Source organism: Leucopleurus acutus (genome assembly GCF_964270905.1).
Source record: "Leucopleurus acutus genome assembly, chromosome: 5".
Taxonomy (NCBI): Eukaryota; Metazoa; Chordata; class Mammalia; order Artiodactyla; family Delphinidae; genus Leucopleurus; species Leucopleurus acutus.
The window spans coordinates 110,978,172-110,994,260 of record NC_139147.1 but is presented as its reverse complement, the minus strand read 5'-3'; the positions used below and the strand labels follow the sequence as shown (position 1 = coordinate 110,994,260).

Genomic DNA, 16,089 nt, shown 5'->3' with positions numbered 1-16,089 from the left:
CTCCAGACTAAGTGATTTAAAACAATACAGATTTTTTTCTCTTGTAATTCTGAAGGTCAGCAGTCTGAAGTCAGTTTCACTGGGCTAACGTCAAGGTGTCGTTAGGGCTGGTTCCTCCTGGAGGCTCTAGGGGAAGATTTGTTACTGAGCCTTTTCTAGCTTCCAGACGTCACCTGCATCCCTTGGCTTTTGACCATTTCTTGTATCTCCAAGGCCAACTGCATCATGCCTTCTTTCCTCTCTGATTTCTGCTTCCCATCCTTAAATCTTCTCTCTGATTCTGACCTTCCTGCCTCTGACCCTTGTGATTACATTGAACCCCCCTGGATAATCCAGGATGCCTTCCCAATCTCAAGATCCTTCATCACATCTGCAGGGTCCCTTTGACCACGGAAGGTAGCATATTCACAGGACGTGGACATTTTTGGAGGCCATTACTTAGCCTACCAAAGGAGACTCTAAAAATAAACATGGTGCCCTTTGTGTTTTTGCCAAGTGTGTCTGGGCCTTGCCTGGCTTAACGCCTCTTAATTGACAGGACTTCTTCCTCACAATGACTAGGAGGCCAAGGCTAAGAACAGTGTTTATATATGTTCCACCACTTCTTGACAGCATATTGTCAGTTTGCTTTGGTCTGTTGCTTTCCCACTCACCAAGGAGGTACCAACACATAGACCCTATAAAGGACGGAGCTAATCCTCCTCTAATTTTGTCATTGATAAGTGCCTATTACAGTTCTTAAGAAGTTGATGAGGAAGTGCATACCTGTGGCTTTGAACGATTCGGTGTATGGAGGGATGGTATTACACCTGTCCACCCAGACTTAACTGATGGAAATATAGGAGCTAGACTTGCTGTCCTTGAACAGAGTGGACTGCAAAAGCAAGAAAGCCAACTGACCTTAAGAACCTGCTGTATAAAAAAATAAATAAATAAAATTAAATTTAAAAAAGAAGAAAAAAGGAATCCAGCTGGCTTTATTTAAAAGACATGTGGATTGTATAAATTCACACAGGAGGGAAAGGCATTCTTTTGTACCTTAAGTAATAATTAATGTTGATGAGCATGTACCAGGTGCCAGACCATGTTCTAACTACTTAACATTTTTAAATTCATTTAGTCATCATGAGAACCACATGAAGTCATACCATTATTGTTCCCACTTTATAAATGAGGAAATAGGGTATGGAAACATTAAGTAGCCTAAGGGTACATGGCTAGCAGAAGAGGGGGTCGGGATTTGAACCCAAGCCATCTGGCTCCAGAACCTGCACTCTTAACCAATATCCTGTATACATCTTCCAGCAGTGTGATGTAATGGTGCACGATAGCCTTGCTGTAGTAGGTACAGTGCAAAATGGACTTTAGCTGGAAGTGTATTTACTTACAGGTATTATTATCTAATGGACTTTACTCGTGAGATAAGAGGTCACATATAGCTAATGTTGGAGGAAAGCATAAAGGTTGAGAGAAAGAAAGTGGAAAGCCTGGTCTTTGATATTGACGAGGTGATTTGGAGGTTTAATAATTGCATGTTCTCCCTTTTCATGCCTTCATGCCCCCTTACCATTGGCCTGTAGGATCTGTTCCCCCTTCCCGGCATGTTTCCGGCTTCCCCGTGTTGCCAGTGGTCTTTCTTGAGCTGATTGCTGCATGCGGCAGGACTGATGGCTGACCCAGTCTTCTCTGCTCCGTTCCTTTCGTTTCCATAAATGAAGAAACAAATTTATTGTTATCCCAAATCCACTTAAGACCAGGATAAGAACTTGTTTACCCCATAGATCCTATTCTTTGGCTACTCTGCCAACCTGTGCTAATAACCATCTAAAAAGAAAGTATTTTAAAAATCCTTGATGAAAGGTGAAGGAGAGGGTTGTGTGAAGAGGGGCAGACTGGAGCCAGCTGCTGATAAACTGGAGCAGGTTTGAAACATGTCAGCGAAGACATGGAATTCTCCCCCCCCCCGCCCCGCCCCCCGCCCCCGCCTCCCCCCGCCCCGCCTCCCCCCGCCCCCCCCCCCCCGCCCCGCCCCGCCGTGCAGACAAGCATCCTTTGTCTTAGGAGGTTATGCCTTAGGAAATCAACCTCTAGAGCTTTTCAAAATTCTGTGTCCTGATTCCTTTTTCTTCTTGATGAAGCTGATGGCAGCAGTAGGAAGCATTTCCTCCTTTTAGGAAGACAACTTTTGGGGGCATATTTAATAAAGAAAAACCAAGATGCAAAGATTTGGGGCTTATTTTAAATGTTACTCTTCCTTGTGGATTGAATTCTGACTTGAAATACCAAGGGTGCCACCCAAAAAGGATCTGGAAATAGTGCCTGAAGGCAAACATGTTCTTCCCTGTGCTGATTTGATTCCAGAATGAGCAGTTCATAATAGGAAAGGGGGCTTCAGCATGACAAGATGTCATTGTTTTATTTGACTTTGTTCCAACGTTCTATAAATTCATTCTCAGTGCTGTTTCCAAGCAGCAACCAAGAATCCACGTTTTCTGGGTGTGTTTGTTTGTAATTGATAATTTATCCTCCAGCTGCATCCACCAAAGGCTCAGGTCTACTTGCAGTAAGTGGCATGTGTGCAGTGCACTGTTTGAGTGGGAGACAGGAGACGAGGCAAGGATGAAGGGAGTCAGCATTGCCAGCCAGCTCTCCTGCTAGACCTACTACGAGTGAGGGTTAAACACAGCAACACCCTTCCAGACAGCAAAGAGGAAAGGGTCACAGAATTGGTTATGTAACTGTCATCTAATAAAAGGAAACAGTTCCTCAGAAAGCCATAAATCTTTTCTAGGTTTGGAGTTTTCAAAGAATTTTGGCTAGGCAGTGGGTTAGCAAAACTATTCTTGAGGTTACAGCCCTGTGTCTTGGATGCTGTGTCAGGAGCATAGACACCCACCTGCCGTACTTGCCAAGCAGTATGGGCCATTTGGCACGGCCTCACCCCAGCTCGCCCACCTTGTGAGGACCCTGATCATTTAACTCATGCCTGAAGTTATTAACTCATTCCTGGAAGATCTATGTTTTATATTATCACTGTTCCTCTCCTTGGAAGACAGTACTTTAACAGTGGGGCAAGGAGGAATAATAGGTACCTGATATTGATTCAGTCAGCACGTTTATAGAGTCCTCGTTCTTTATTAGGTCCTGGAAATCCAGTGATGAACCAGGCGTACTCGGTCCCAGTCTTCACAGTCATATATAAAATCGGGAGTGGGGGTGTGATTTTCTTTTAGATGGAAATGTATAGTTGTGCTCAAATTTTTAAAAAACATAATTAAAAACTGCAGAACTGTCCGTAATAACTCAGAGCATCCCAGGCCCATGCGTACACAAGCTTTCTTCTCTTCTCAGGACGTTTTGATAAAAGTGCTGGCACAGGCTTCCTGTCATTCATGCATTAGAGTGTTATCTTCATTTCTGGGAGAAATTGAAATGTGGAGGAGTGCATGAGTAGTGCTGAAACAAAAGAATCAGGTGTGCAGAAGGTTACCATGGGAACAAGACCCTTTGCCTCCAGCTTCTGTGAAGTAGATTCATATGATCAGTACTTTAAATTCTCATTTTTAAGCAAAAACTTGGTCTAATGATATTAAAATTTCAAGAACTTTAAACATACTGTTTTTCTATATTTGTGTGCTCCTGTTTCTGTTCTCTCTAGCACGGGTATGATCCCTGAGAGGAAGGACTAAGCAAATGGGAGCCTTAACCGATGCAAGGGAGTCTCCAGGACACTTGGTTCTGTATTCTCTCCATGCCCCTCCCTTCCCCGGCCCCCAGCTCCACCTTTCTTCTTTGGGATTTGCTGGGTGCCCTGAACTGAAAGTGTCTGTGGGGAGCTGTATTTAAACCTAGCAGGCTCTGTGTTGTGTGGTATTAAGGGTAAGAAAACCCTTCGTTTATCTCTTCACCCCACTCCTTTCCGTCCTATGTCCAGGTTGATTTTAAAGGTTTTTTTTTTTAATAGTGATCTTGGGGTCTTCTTATTTATTTTTTTATTTTATTTATTTTTGACTGTGTTGGGTCTTTGTTTCTGTGCGAGGGCTTTCTCTAGTTGTGGCGAGCGGGGGCCACTCTTCATCGCGGTGCGCGGGCCTCTCACTGTCACGGCCTCTCTTGTTGCGGAGCACAGGCTCCAGAAGCGCAGGCTCAGTAGTTGTAGCTCACGGGCTCAGTTGCTCCGCGGCATGTGGGATCCTCCCGGACCAGGGCTCGAACCCGTGTCCCCCGCATTAGCAGGCAGATTCTCAACCACTGCGCCACCAGGGAAGCCCGATTTTAAAGGTTTTGACAGGATGATGAGAATCTTTTTTTTTTTTTTAAAGGAATTTTATTTTATTTTTTGCGGTACACGGGCCTCTCACTGTTGTGGCCTCTCCCGTTGCAGAGCACAGGCTCCAGACGCGCAGTCTCAGCGGCCATGGCTCACGGGCCCAGCCGCTCCGTGGCATGTGGGATCTTCCCAGACCGGGACACGAACCCGTGTCCCCTGCATCGGCAGGCGGACTCTCAACCACTGCGCCACCAGGGAAGCCCGATGAGAATCTTTTAACAAAAACCATCCTAGAGATTTTAAGGATCAAACAGTAGCTCTCAGGATGGGAATGAGGGCTACCAGAACATTTTTGTTGAGAACATTTCTTCTCACATTCCCATTTTTAATTCAACCCTTATCCTTTATTATCAACCCAGAGAGAAAATTTCAGAGAACACTAAAATGGAATGGGAGAAGATGTACAGTCTGCTGGGGAGGAAACCCTGTGAGACCTTTACCAGATCAGGCTGTAGGGTATTCTCCTTGAGAAGCAACAGCCCTGTATTTCTGTTGAATTAACAGATTTCCTATCAGGGTGAGTCTGGTGAAGGATTCATAGATGAGCTTCATCTTGTTCATCACTGATTTTGATTGATTGATGATGGCTGCCTGGAGTACAGCTTCTGCATGTGGGCAAAGCACCGTCATCAGTGATGCCTGCCGTGGCTTAGTGGAGTTACTCTGGCCATGCGTTTGCTCTTCCTGACCTAATGTATTAACAGAAATTGATGCTTTAGTGTCAACGTGACCACTAAAACAAACAAAACAAAGCAAAGCCAACCCCCAAAAAACAAACAAAAATCCAACAAACCCAAACAAATAAGCCCCAAATCTCACTTATCCACAGCAGAATAGAATTTCATTTTGGTAGAGAACAGAATGTTCTGTTGTTGCTCTGTTAGGAAAGTATTTCCAGCAGCACATAGTTTGCTGCCACTTATCTGGAATATTTCTTTGTTTAGTGAAGATATTTTATTATATAATAGCCATTTAGACATGTGAAACCTGCCTGGTATGTTACATGTCTCCAGCATAAGTGAATATGACCCTCTCTGGTGGGATACTGCAGCCACTTAGACTGACAGCTCATTCAAGTGAGGAAGGTATCGGGGAATGATCTGAGTTTGCTTTAGGCAGATGGATATTAATGAAGGAAAAGTACCTGGAAAGGATGCCATTCCGAGAAAGGCACAGGACAGCGCTGATTATAACCAGAGCCCTGCTTTCTGTGCTTCTCCAGCTAGAGCGCTCAGTGCTGAGCTTCTTAGTGGCCTGGAATCCTCCCTAAATCAGGTGAGGGAGGGGCCGGTCTGGTAGGGTTTTCAGTAAGTGCAGCTGGCATTGAAGAAGCGTGGGCTGAACTGGGTCTCATTTTAGTGACCCTACTGGACAGGATTGTAAAAGCTTGTGCTGGGAGTTCCTTGTCTTCACTGGTGACCTTCACTGTGCCTCGAATAGCTCTGGAAATTCCGTTTGTGGTCAGTAAATATATACTGATTTGATTTACCAGTGAGTAGAGCAAGGTAGAGCCTGACTTCTTTGCAGGGGTTACATTCTTGGTAAAATAGCAACAGAACAAAATTCCTTGAACGGGTTCCATCTTCATAATTTTCTTTAATTTGTTTAGAACACGAATTCGATGTATTCATGCATCAAATATTTGGCTGTCTTTTGTATTCCAGGTGCTACGGCCAGGTCCCGAGCATAGAGTGTTGAACGAAACAGACATGACCTCTGTCCTCTAGCCCTTGCTAAGAGAGACAAAGGTAAACAAAATCATAATATAATTAATTATGATCATAGTAGGTACACCAAAGGAAAAGCACAGAGGTTTATTAGGACATAAAATAAGGGTGCCTAACCCAGCCCACAAGGGTCAGGGAAGGCTTCCTGGAAGAGGCGAACTTTAATCTGAGACTTGAAGGATGAGTGGGGCAAAGGGGAGGCAGCAGGGAACAGGGAGGGCTAAGATGATGACTCCCAGAGGGTTTCACCTGGCACCCATGAAACAGTATTTGTTCATGCTGTGTGGCTGGGGATCAGACCACATTGCTGGCCGCCACCCTCCTGGAGGCTGCACCTAGGGAGGCTGTCAGCTCTTCTGCTGTCTTGCATATCTTGCCCTAGGATAAATCTACTGTGAAAGTCTTTACTGTGTTGATGTGTGTAAATTATTTGCTGAGATAGTTAAACAGTTGGTCTTTTTGGAAAGTGATATATTTCTTCTTCAGTTCCAGCTGTTAGCCTTTTTTCTGGATGTCTAGGTTGAGGGCTGGCCAGTAGTAACAGAGCAGTGGGCACCTGCGAGCAGAGGCTACAGTAGGTGCAGTAGTTCAAACACAGGCTCTGGACTCAGAAAGCCTCTGGCTCTGGGTTCAAACTGAGGCCCAGTTGTTTCAAGTTTTGACTTAAGTACTCTTAGCCTTGGTTTTCTTATGGGTTTATTGGCCGTCTCATAAAGTTGGCTTGAGGATTAAATTAGATGAGGCAGTGCATGAGAAGCCCTGGGCTTGGCGCAGTGACTGGCGGTCATGATTATCAATTGTTTGCTCCTTGACATCCACCGAAGCATGTCATCCTGTGCTAGGCACATGGGAAGAAATTTTGTTGGCTGACTGATGAAACCAGATTTGTTGTCTGCATCAAATAAGTTTTAATCTCTTTTGTAGCTGGGCGGATTTACTGTACCGTCTTCAAGAGCTCTCAGGAATGCTCGTCCCTGACATGCCAATGACATGACCCGATGAATTTTAAGAAGACTGTTAGTAATGGTATGGGGACATTTAGCCTCAATTTGTAGGTCTTTTCGGCCTCCTACGGAAGGGAGAAAGTGATGCTCACAGAAGTATATGTGCTGAGTGTATCAGAAGCGGCTACATCACTGTTGACTTTGTTTTTTCCCTGAAAATGGAGTGCCACATTTAAGACCATCACCTGATAAAGCAACCACAAAAAGCCTAAGGAGTATCCGGTCCCTGCAGCTCTAGGAAGTATTAGAGGAGAGGTTACAGGCCTTGAGCAAGCTCCTCAAACATGGCCGTGTAGTTCTCATCTTGAAGTCCCCACCTCCTGGGAGGCTGCCCTTGTGTTTCTTGGTGGTCTGACCTTTCTCTGCATAGCCAAGGAGCTCACCCGGGCAGGCTGCAGTCATTTGCAGTGCTCATGTGAAGTATGGATGTGATTAGGTGGAGGGAGAAGAAGCAAGAAGCAAGCAGTTTAATTTTCCTTTGGACGTGTCAAATAGACAGCTGAAAATACGCATCTGTGAGAATTCAGAGCCACCGCATGCTGGTGATGGTGAGTCAGCAGTCAAACAGGGCTAACCTGGGTTTCCGGTTAAGAGGCAGTGCTTCCAGGAAGCCTTTCCTGGTTCATCAGAGGTTTCTCAAAATCTAGACGTTAGCGATGATGACATTAGAATTTTGGTGGGAACAAAAAAAGAAAGGTTGTGTAACATGATTGGTTGTAAAACATGATCATTTTGGTAATGCTACAAAGAGGAAATAATGAAGGTATTGTGCCAGAAAGAAAAATTCACTGGGCTGAAGTAGATTTCCATTAAAAAGTTATCCTTCAAGTAAGCCAGATTGCTTCACAGACTCATTCAAGTTTCATCTAGGGAACCAGAATGCTTTTCTCTTTGCTTCATTTGGCTCTCCGGCTTTCTTGGTTATTGAAATAATACCTCATTCTTTAGTAATACTTTCTTGGCCTGTTTGTAGCTCAGCTCACTTAGTAAAATATGCAAATTTGCCAAAAATAACCGATATAATTTAACATAGAAAGCTTTGAATTATGTTTTAATTGTGCCAGTGTCTAAAGAAAAGATGGGTGGCTTCGTTTATATTATGTTAAAATAAGTAGCATAGATATTTCATTAGTATTTTGTTTTTAATCTTGTACTTTGGCAAACCTTCTAGAGTGATAAATGAATTTTCCTTTTCATTGGGAAAAGCCAAGTTACTGTTGTTTTTGGTCATGTAGTTGCATTCCTCAGACTGTAACAGTTAGCTGAAGACAAGAAATTGGAAGAGATCTTTGCCGCTAAGATATTTATTTCCTAGATTTACATGATAATGACCTTATGAATGGTTTCTTATTTTTTCAATTTTCTTTGAACATTTTCTTAAACGACACTTGGAGCTAAAAGAAATTACAAATATTTTGCATTTATATGAAAACCAGCTAAAAACGAACTTGTCCTGATTACATAATACCTAGAATTCCTGTGGCTCTGAATTCTCACACATGCATATTTTCAGGGAAAGTTAAACTCTTTTCTTCTCGCTTCCCCTTCCTCCTAAGTCCCTGTCTACCTGAATAGTTTCATGACCCACCTTGATGCCCAGCGAGAAACTTTGACTAGAAACCACAATGTCTTCCTTGACTTTTCCATCTAATGAGTTTCTCTATTCTATTAACTTTCCCACCAAATTATTACCCTAATGTGTCCTCCCTTTTTGATTTCCCACTGCCAAGGCTTTATTTTCACTTGCCCAGATTAGCATCTCACTGGCCTGCTTATGGTCTGTCTCTCGCCACTTCTGTCTCAATTGTCTCTGTCTGATTGGATGGCTTCAGCATCTCCATCCAGCAGGTTCTCCTTATCCATAGCATAGATTAAGCCCAAGTTCCTCAGTAGACAGTGAAACCTTTATAGTCTAGCTCTGACCCGCTTGCTTTGCAGCCCTCGTTCTCTGCCCCTGTTCCTCCTGTGGTCGACACCTCGCCTCGCTGAACCCCACAGTTTTCCCAACGAGATTCACGCCTGTGCCCACGTTGTGTCCCTGCCTGCAGTGCTCTGCCCCCCTTCTCCCCGTATTGCCATCCTCATCCCTGATGACTCCTCACACCTTTCCTCACCTCACGCCCTGCCCTGAGCTTTTCACTGTATGTTTCTGTTAATAAGTCCTATATCGCAATTAGTTGGTTCCATGCCTCCCATGGGCCACTCAACTCTGAGTGTCAGGAGGTAAAGGATCGTTTCTTACTCCACCTTCACTTAAGGAAATAATCTTTCCTTGGCATGTAACTCAGCTTATTCTGTATTGGTTCTTGGTTTTATACTATCATTTCTTGATATATACTATTAGTGGCAGAGTCAGAGAGCTTGAAAATCCACCTGTGGATATATATCCCAAAGATTTGAAAACAGTGACTCAAACAGATACTTGTATGGGAATGTTAACAGGAGCATTATTCACAATATCCAAAAGGTGGAGACAACCCAAGTGTTCATCAACAGATGAACAGATAAACAAATTATGGTATGTACCTACAATGGAATATTATTCAGTCATAAAGAGGAAAAAGTTCTGGTATATCCCTTAACATGAATGAACCTAGGAAACATTATGCTAAGTGAAATAAGCCAGACAAAAAGTACAAATATTGTTATGATTCCAGAAATATCTGGAATAGGCAGATTCATAGAGATAGAAAGTAGATTAGAGGTTATCAGGGGCTGGGGAGAGGGGGAAATGGGGGATTATTGCTTAATGGGTACAGCATTTCTGATTGGGGTGAGGAAAGTATTTTGGAAATAGTGATGATGGTTGCACAGTATTGTGAATGTAATTAAAGCCATTGAAAATGGTTAAAATGTATATTTTACCAGAATGAAAAATATATAGCTCATATAATTTTTAAAAAGTTACTGCCACCAGCACCCTTATGCATATATGTTCCAACATGTAGTTAGTTATATACAAGCATTTTTTTCTTCCTATATCATTTATGTTTATCATTCTTACCTTCTTAATATATCACAAATTTCTTGAAGTCAAGGACCAGTCTAGATAGAAAATATTCTTTAAGAAACATGGTTTTTGTTTGTATAGGGTTTGAAGTTGGATGTTTTTGAAATTCTGAAACTTTTTGGAGAGGGTTTGACATTTTATTTGAATCTTAATAAACTCAGAGTGACAAAGTGACATGAAGTCACTGAGTTTTGAAACGTAGATGTGTTTTTCTGACCTGCTGTCTAGGAACTGTGTGTATGAACCCTGATCCCATTGGGAGGAAAGCCAAATAGTCCAGCAAAGTGTGCTTTCAGTTGCTCCTCTTGCTGTTTTTTTTTTTTTTTGCGGTACGCGGGCCTCTCACTGCTGTGGCCTCTCCCGTTGCGGAGCACGGGCTCCAGACGCGCAAGCTCAGCGGCCATGGCTCACGGGCCCAGCCGCTCCGCGGCATGTGGGATCTTCCCGGACCGGGGCACGAAGCCGTGTCCCCTGCATCGGCAGGCGGACTCTCAACCACTGCGCCACCAGGGAAGCCCCTCTTGCTGTTTTAAACAAGGGGCTTGGATGATGAGGCCATGTAGTTGGGAACCATATTGATTATTTTCCCTAAGTCCCTTTTAAAGGCAATTAAAATATAGATGTTTACCCAGAATACAAATAGATTTATTCTTCTAGGGAGTTAAAATGCATTTCTTTGTCTTTTAAGCTCCTATGGAGACTTTAAAAAATAGAATAGACAATGATGACAAGCTAATACAATTTACATTAAAATGAGTTTAATGTACATGTACATTTATAAAAATAAGACCTCTTAATTTTTTTACTTGAGTGCCAGGATTTTCTTTGAAAAGAAGTGAGATATAAATGGGAGAAAATGTTAGCCTGTGTTTGCTATTAATCATCTCATATAAATCTCTGGTGTCTCATTCACTGTGTGCCTTGAATTTTATATTATGGAGTCCACCCAGAAAACTGGTAAGGAGCAATGACGTGCTAAATGCTGAAGGGCTTATGGAAAACTAACCTTCCCTTGTACTACTATTCCAGAAGTCAACATTAGGCATTATTGTTGGTTTCACCTTCATCACACTTTTAAAGAAAATGCTCTAGTCCTGTGTGGTAGTTATTTCTATCCAGCTTTTCCTGCCGCTCTGAACTTGCTCAGTCAGTGTGCTCTAGGGAAGATCCCAGTTTTTAATGTGCATTCACATCATCGGGCGATCTTGATAAAATGCAGGTTCGGATTGGGGGAGGTAGGTGGCGAGATTCTGCATTTCTGGTGAGCTGTCATTTTTGATGAGCTGTTAGATGATACCAATGTTGCTGGTCACTGGACCACATTTTCAGCAAGAATACTCTGTTTCAAATATCTGAGTCGATGTTCTGTTAAAATTGGATGCAATCTAAGGTTGCCAGAAAAAAATACAAGACATCCAAGATGTCCTATGCAATATTTGCACATGGTTGGATTAAAAAATTATTCATTGTTTATCTGAAATTTAATTTTAACTGGACTAGACACAATACATGTGTGTGCAAGTACACACAGCACACACACTGGCACCTCTAAATCGCAATCTTCAGTCATGTACGAAGTCATTTAAATGTCATATATTAGATTTAAATGATATGATTATTTTTATTTTGAGAGAAAGGACACAGAACTAGGTTTGTTTCACACCTATTTTTTAGGCACTAACTTAGGTGTTTTGCTCATATGCTTTTCAATACAGTAAAATATGTAAGCATGAACCCTGTCCCCCTCCTAGGATCTGTGGAATTCTTGAAAAATAGTGAAATCTGTACATTCTAAAATATACCTGAAAGCACAGGAATGCCCTGGATTATTAATGTTTTAAGCCAACCATACGAAGTAATAAGGTCTTTACATGATAGATTTAAATTTAGACTCTTTTATAGTTTTTTTCTTGTATTTTTTGGTACCGTGTACTGTTGATATTTTCAAATCCTGTACGTATAATAGTATTACATGAGGATGATCTGTTGTCTATTAAAGCACACGGAAGAAAGTGTAAATGATTTTCTTTGTTTTTTTTCCAGATTCTTTACAGAGTTGGAAGCAAGACATCAGAATAATATTTTCATAGATGACATAAGTGACATTGTGGAAAAACACACAGCATCCACATTTGACCCATATGTGAAATACTGCACAAATGAAGTCTACCAACAGCGGACACTACAAAAATTGTTGTAAGCAATATTGAGTGTTACAGTTTTAATTATCTCATTTTAATTAGGTCACATAGATCGAAATTAATGGATCTCTTAAATAATATTTAGAAATGCCTCCTGATGGTCTATTTTCCAGAGAGAAATTTTTTTTCTTTTTATAAATTTTTATTTTTTGATGTTGGGGCTAGGAGTTTTTAATTAATTTATTTATCCATTTTTTTCTGTGTTGGGTCTTCGTTTCTGTGCGAGGGCGTTCTCTAGTTGCGGCGAGCGGGGGCCACTCTTCATTGCGGTGCGCGGGCCTCTCACTGTCGCGGCCTCTCTTGTTGCGGAGCACAGGCTCCAGGCGCGCAGGCTCAGTAGTTGTGGTGCACGGGCCCAGTTGCTCCGCGGCATGTGGGATCCTTCCAGACCAGGACTCGAACGCGTGTCCCCTGCACTAGCAGGCAGACTCCCAACCACTGCGCCACCAGGGAAGCCCCAGAGAGAAATGATTAAGAGGATTGCTTTTAGGGTGAGGGCATTTGATTTAAAAAAATCCAGTTTGTAGAGAATTTTGTCTCTAAAGCAATTATGAAATTGTAGTTTGTTGCTGTTTTCCTTCTTTCTTTCTTTTTTTTTTTTTAATTGCTGCAAGACACGGGGTTGGTGATCAGTGATCATCATTCTAAATGGTGAGAAGATTGTTCTCTAAGCTGTTATTTGACCATTAAGTAGCCTGAGGCCAAGATAGAGTTTTTGAGTAGGTTGAACTAGGGCCTAGGAGCCAGAGCTTTCTCAAGTATCCTAATCTTCCTCCATTCAAATGACAACTCTATTCAGTTGTTTATAGGAATTGCTGATTTTCCCCCTCCGCGTAGTTAGGGGTTAAGGAGAGCAGGGGAAGGTCTGAAGGAAGGCAGTTTTTTAAAAAAGTTCTTAAAGGCTTTAACTATGAAACAAAAAAGAATTAAACCTTAAATTTCCCCCCATACTTTTTCCGTTTGTCTGTTTAGGTTACTGAGCATTTTGTGATGTATATGCTATCTCTATCCTTAAAAGAGTCAGCAGTGGTTCAGTAATGTCTATATTGCTTTCTTGCCCGGGTCGGGGGCTTGTTTATCACAAGGGGCTATCTATTTGACAGGGCAGTTGTACATTGTTGTAAACTCAGTTTGAGGGCTGACTCGCTGTCATCTTTCTCCTCCCCTCCTGTGCGTTGTGGCATTTATGACGGCAGCATGGAACCCAGGTCAGTTTCTATGCAATGTGTGAGACCCTGTGGTCATGATCACCTCATGGCTGCTTAGAGAAACAGCCCCCAAGTTGGTGAGAAAGGCTGATTATGCCCCTTCCCCCTCCACATTCTCATTAAAATCTCTTCCAGGCAGGGTAGAAAACCCACAGCTGCCAACGTCAAAGGAGGCTGTTAGTACAAAGCAGGGTTTGTAGGCACTACTGACATTTTGTCCTAGATTAGTCTTTGTTGTGGAAACTGCCCTATACATTGTAGCATGTTTAGCAGCCTCCCTGGCCCCTGCCCACAAGATGCTGATAGCACCACCACACCCCAGTGGTGATAAACAAAAACATCTCCAGACATTGCCTGACATCCCTTGCAGGGGTGGGAGATGGAGAATCACAACCCTCACTTTCCCTAAATTCCCCTCCATCCCCCATGGGAACTGCTGATGTAAAGGTTACTCTGTAACTGTTGGAAAATCCAAGTTACATGTGTGAAAACAAAGTCTGGAATTAGAGCTAAATTTCACTTTGCATTGCAGGATTTCAAAAAATGCGAATAGGTACTGCTGTACTGTATGTAATTCTTGAGAAATAAAGGTTTTATTTAAATTTGCTCAGTGATACCATCATTGGAGCTTTCACATGGAAATTAGTAGCTGTGTTTTCAGAAACTTTGTTGCAGTTGATGTAAATTTACATTTAAGGCTGTGACTTTCAACTTCAGTTGCCCTTTGGAATCTGAGAACCAACAAACAATGCCCAGGGTGCATCCTAGACTGTTTCATCAGAATCTTTGGAGGTGGGGGGGTGGGTGGGGGGAGGGGGGCCTGGGGCCTAAGTAATTTAAATATGCAACTGGTTTAGAATTTTTTTTTTTCTTTAACTTCCTGAAAATCTTTTCAAAGCTAGCAGGAAACCTAAAACTCCTCAATTTAAGAAAATGAGATTAAAACCTTTCTGTGTTCTTTCTTTTACTTTGTTCTTCTGGGTATTTCCTAATTTATTTCTAGCAGCCTTGAACCCAGCCATCCAAGTTTCAAAGTGTATTTTTTTAAAAAAGGTTACAATTGCCACTACCCTGCTTCTTGGCCTCCCCCCACCCCACCCGCCCTCCTCAGAAGTCACCCTGGAACTCTTCAGAGCTCCCTTTGGGGTGAAGTGAGGTGACAGAGTGAGAGATACAGTGTCAGGGACCCACTGAAAGTCAGAAGACCTCGGTTTGACTTCTGTCTTTACTGAATACTAGATCTTTTATTTGGCAGGCTGGGGCCCTTTCTGAGGCTCCATTCTTCCTGGAATCCCCTCTTGGCCTTCCCTGAAAGTTACAGGGTGGTTCCGCATGAGATCCTTTTTGTCGATGTATCTTGCTAAACTCTGTAAAAATGTTCTGGCAGTATTAACACTGTTCTAACGTCAGTGGGAGAGGAGGAATATTCTGGCTGGCATGATCAGAAGGTTTTCTGTCTTAGAAGCTTTGAAAAAGTCCAAAAGCCTCCTAGTAAGTAAATCCAGTCTGACATTTCTCTCTTAGATTATTATCTCGGGCTAGAGAAGTGGCTTAAAACATGTGTTATCTTTTAAATGGAATGTTTATAGATTATCAGATATGAGTTCTAGTGTGTATACTAATTTACAATGTGTACATTCACCATTATGATACCATTACTTCTTCATTAGTTTACTTTCTACTTTTAAAAATTTCTAGCCCATACATTTTCATCTTATTGTTCATATTGTTACCTTAAATTTATATCTTATATTCAGTCTTGACTGTAAAAGGCAGGTAAGCCATGCATGTCTCTCTATGTAATTATGTGTTTGTTGTTTCCATATTTAAAAATCATTGATAATATATGAATGTATCACAATATTTTATTATACATTTTTACTTCTTAACTTGAAGAGGAAGTATGTTGAAGTTTTGTCTTTCTTTGTTTTTCCTCAGAGCCACCAACCCATCTTTTAAGGAAGTTTTGTCCCGAATCGAGTCCCACGAAGACTGTAGGAACTTACCCATGATCTCTTTTCTCATTCTCCCCATGCAGAGGGTGACCCGCCTTCCCCTGCTGATGGATGTAAGATGTGATCTGGTGTCTCTTTCCTCTGTGGATAGCTGTGCTGCTGCAAGTCCGATTAAGAAAATTATTCTTACCCCACTTAAATTATATCCCTTCTATAAAATCCCCCAATTAAGTGAGAAGGTGCTGTTCAGTTGGAAAGTCCCACCTGTGTCTAATATCTTTGGAAATTATCTTCAATTTAGGCTTGTGGGGTCACTCTGAAGAAGTTAGATTATCCTTCATTTTCTTAACATTTTTTGAAATGGGAAGAATATTGACTTCTTGTAGTCAGGAGTCCCGGATTCCTTTTCCGCTGATCCACTAGGCCTGTGACCTTGGGCAAGTCACTTAATCTCTTTGGGCCTCAGTTTCCTCTGGTTGACCACTAAGATCCCTTCCCTGTCACATTCCAAGATGCTGAGGTGCTTCCATTTCGCACAGGAAGGAGGTCCTCTACAGAATCACAGGGCATAAACCTGCCCTATTTTGCATTGCTCAGAATGAGTGAGGAAAGTCCAGGCATCCGTCTTATCTTAGGAAACATTCATGAAGAAAA

The 16,089-nt window shown here is 42.1% G+C and overlaps 1 protein-coding gene across 4 annotated transcripts in view; it reads left to right on the top strand.

Annotated features, from left to right (window-relative positions):
• Nucleotides 1–16,089, top strand: part of ARHGEF26 (Rho guanine nucleotide exchange factor 26) — a 154,099-nt gene that overhangs the window by 73,334 nt on the left and 64,676 nt on the right. For all 4 annotated transcript variants that reach the window (XM_082840474.1, XM_082840473.1, XM_082840472.1 and 1 more), the window contains exons 7-8: nt 12,115–12,267; nt 15,419–15,548. In XM_082840474.1, coding sequence (XP_082696600.1) covers nt 12,115–12,267; nt 15,419–15,548 — 283 coding nt within the window. The remainder of the gene's footprint in view (nt 1–12,114; nt 12,268–15,418; nt 15,549–16,089) is intronic.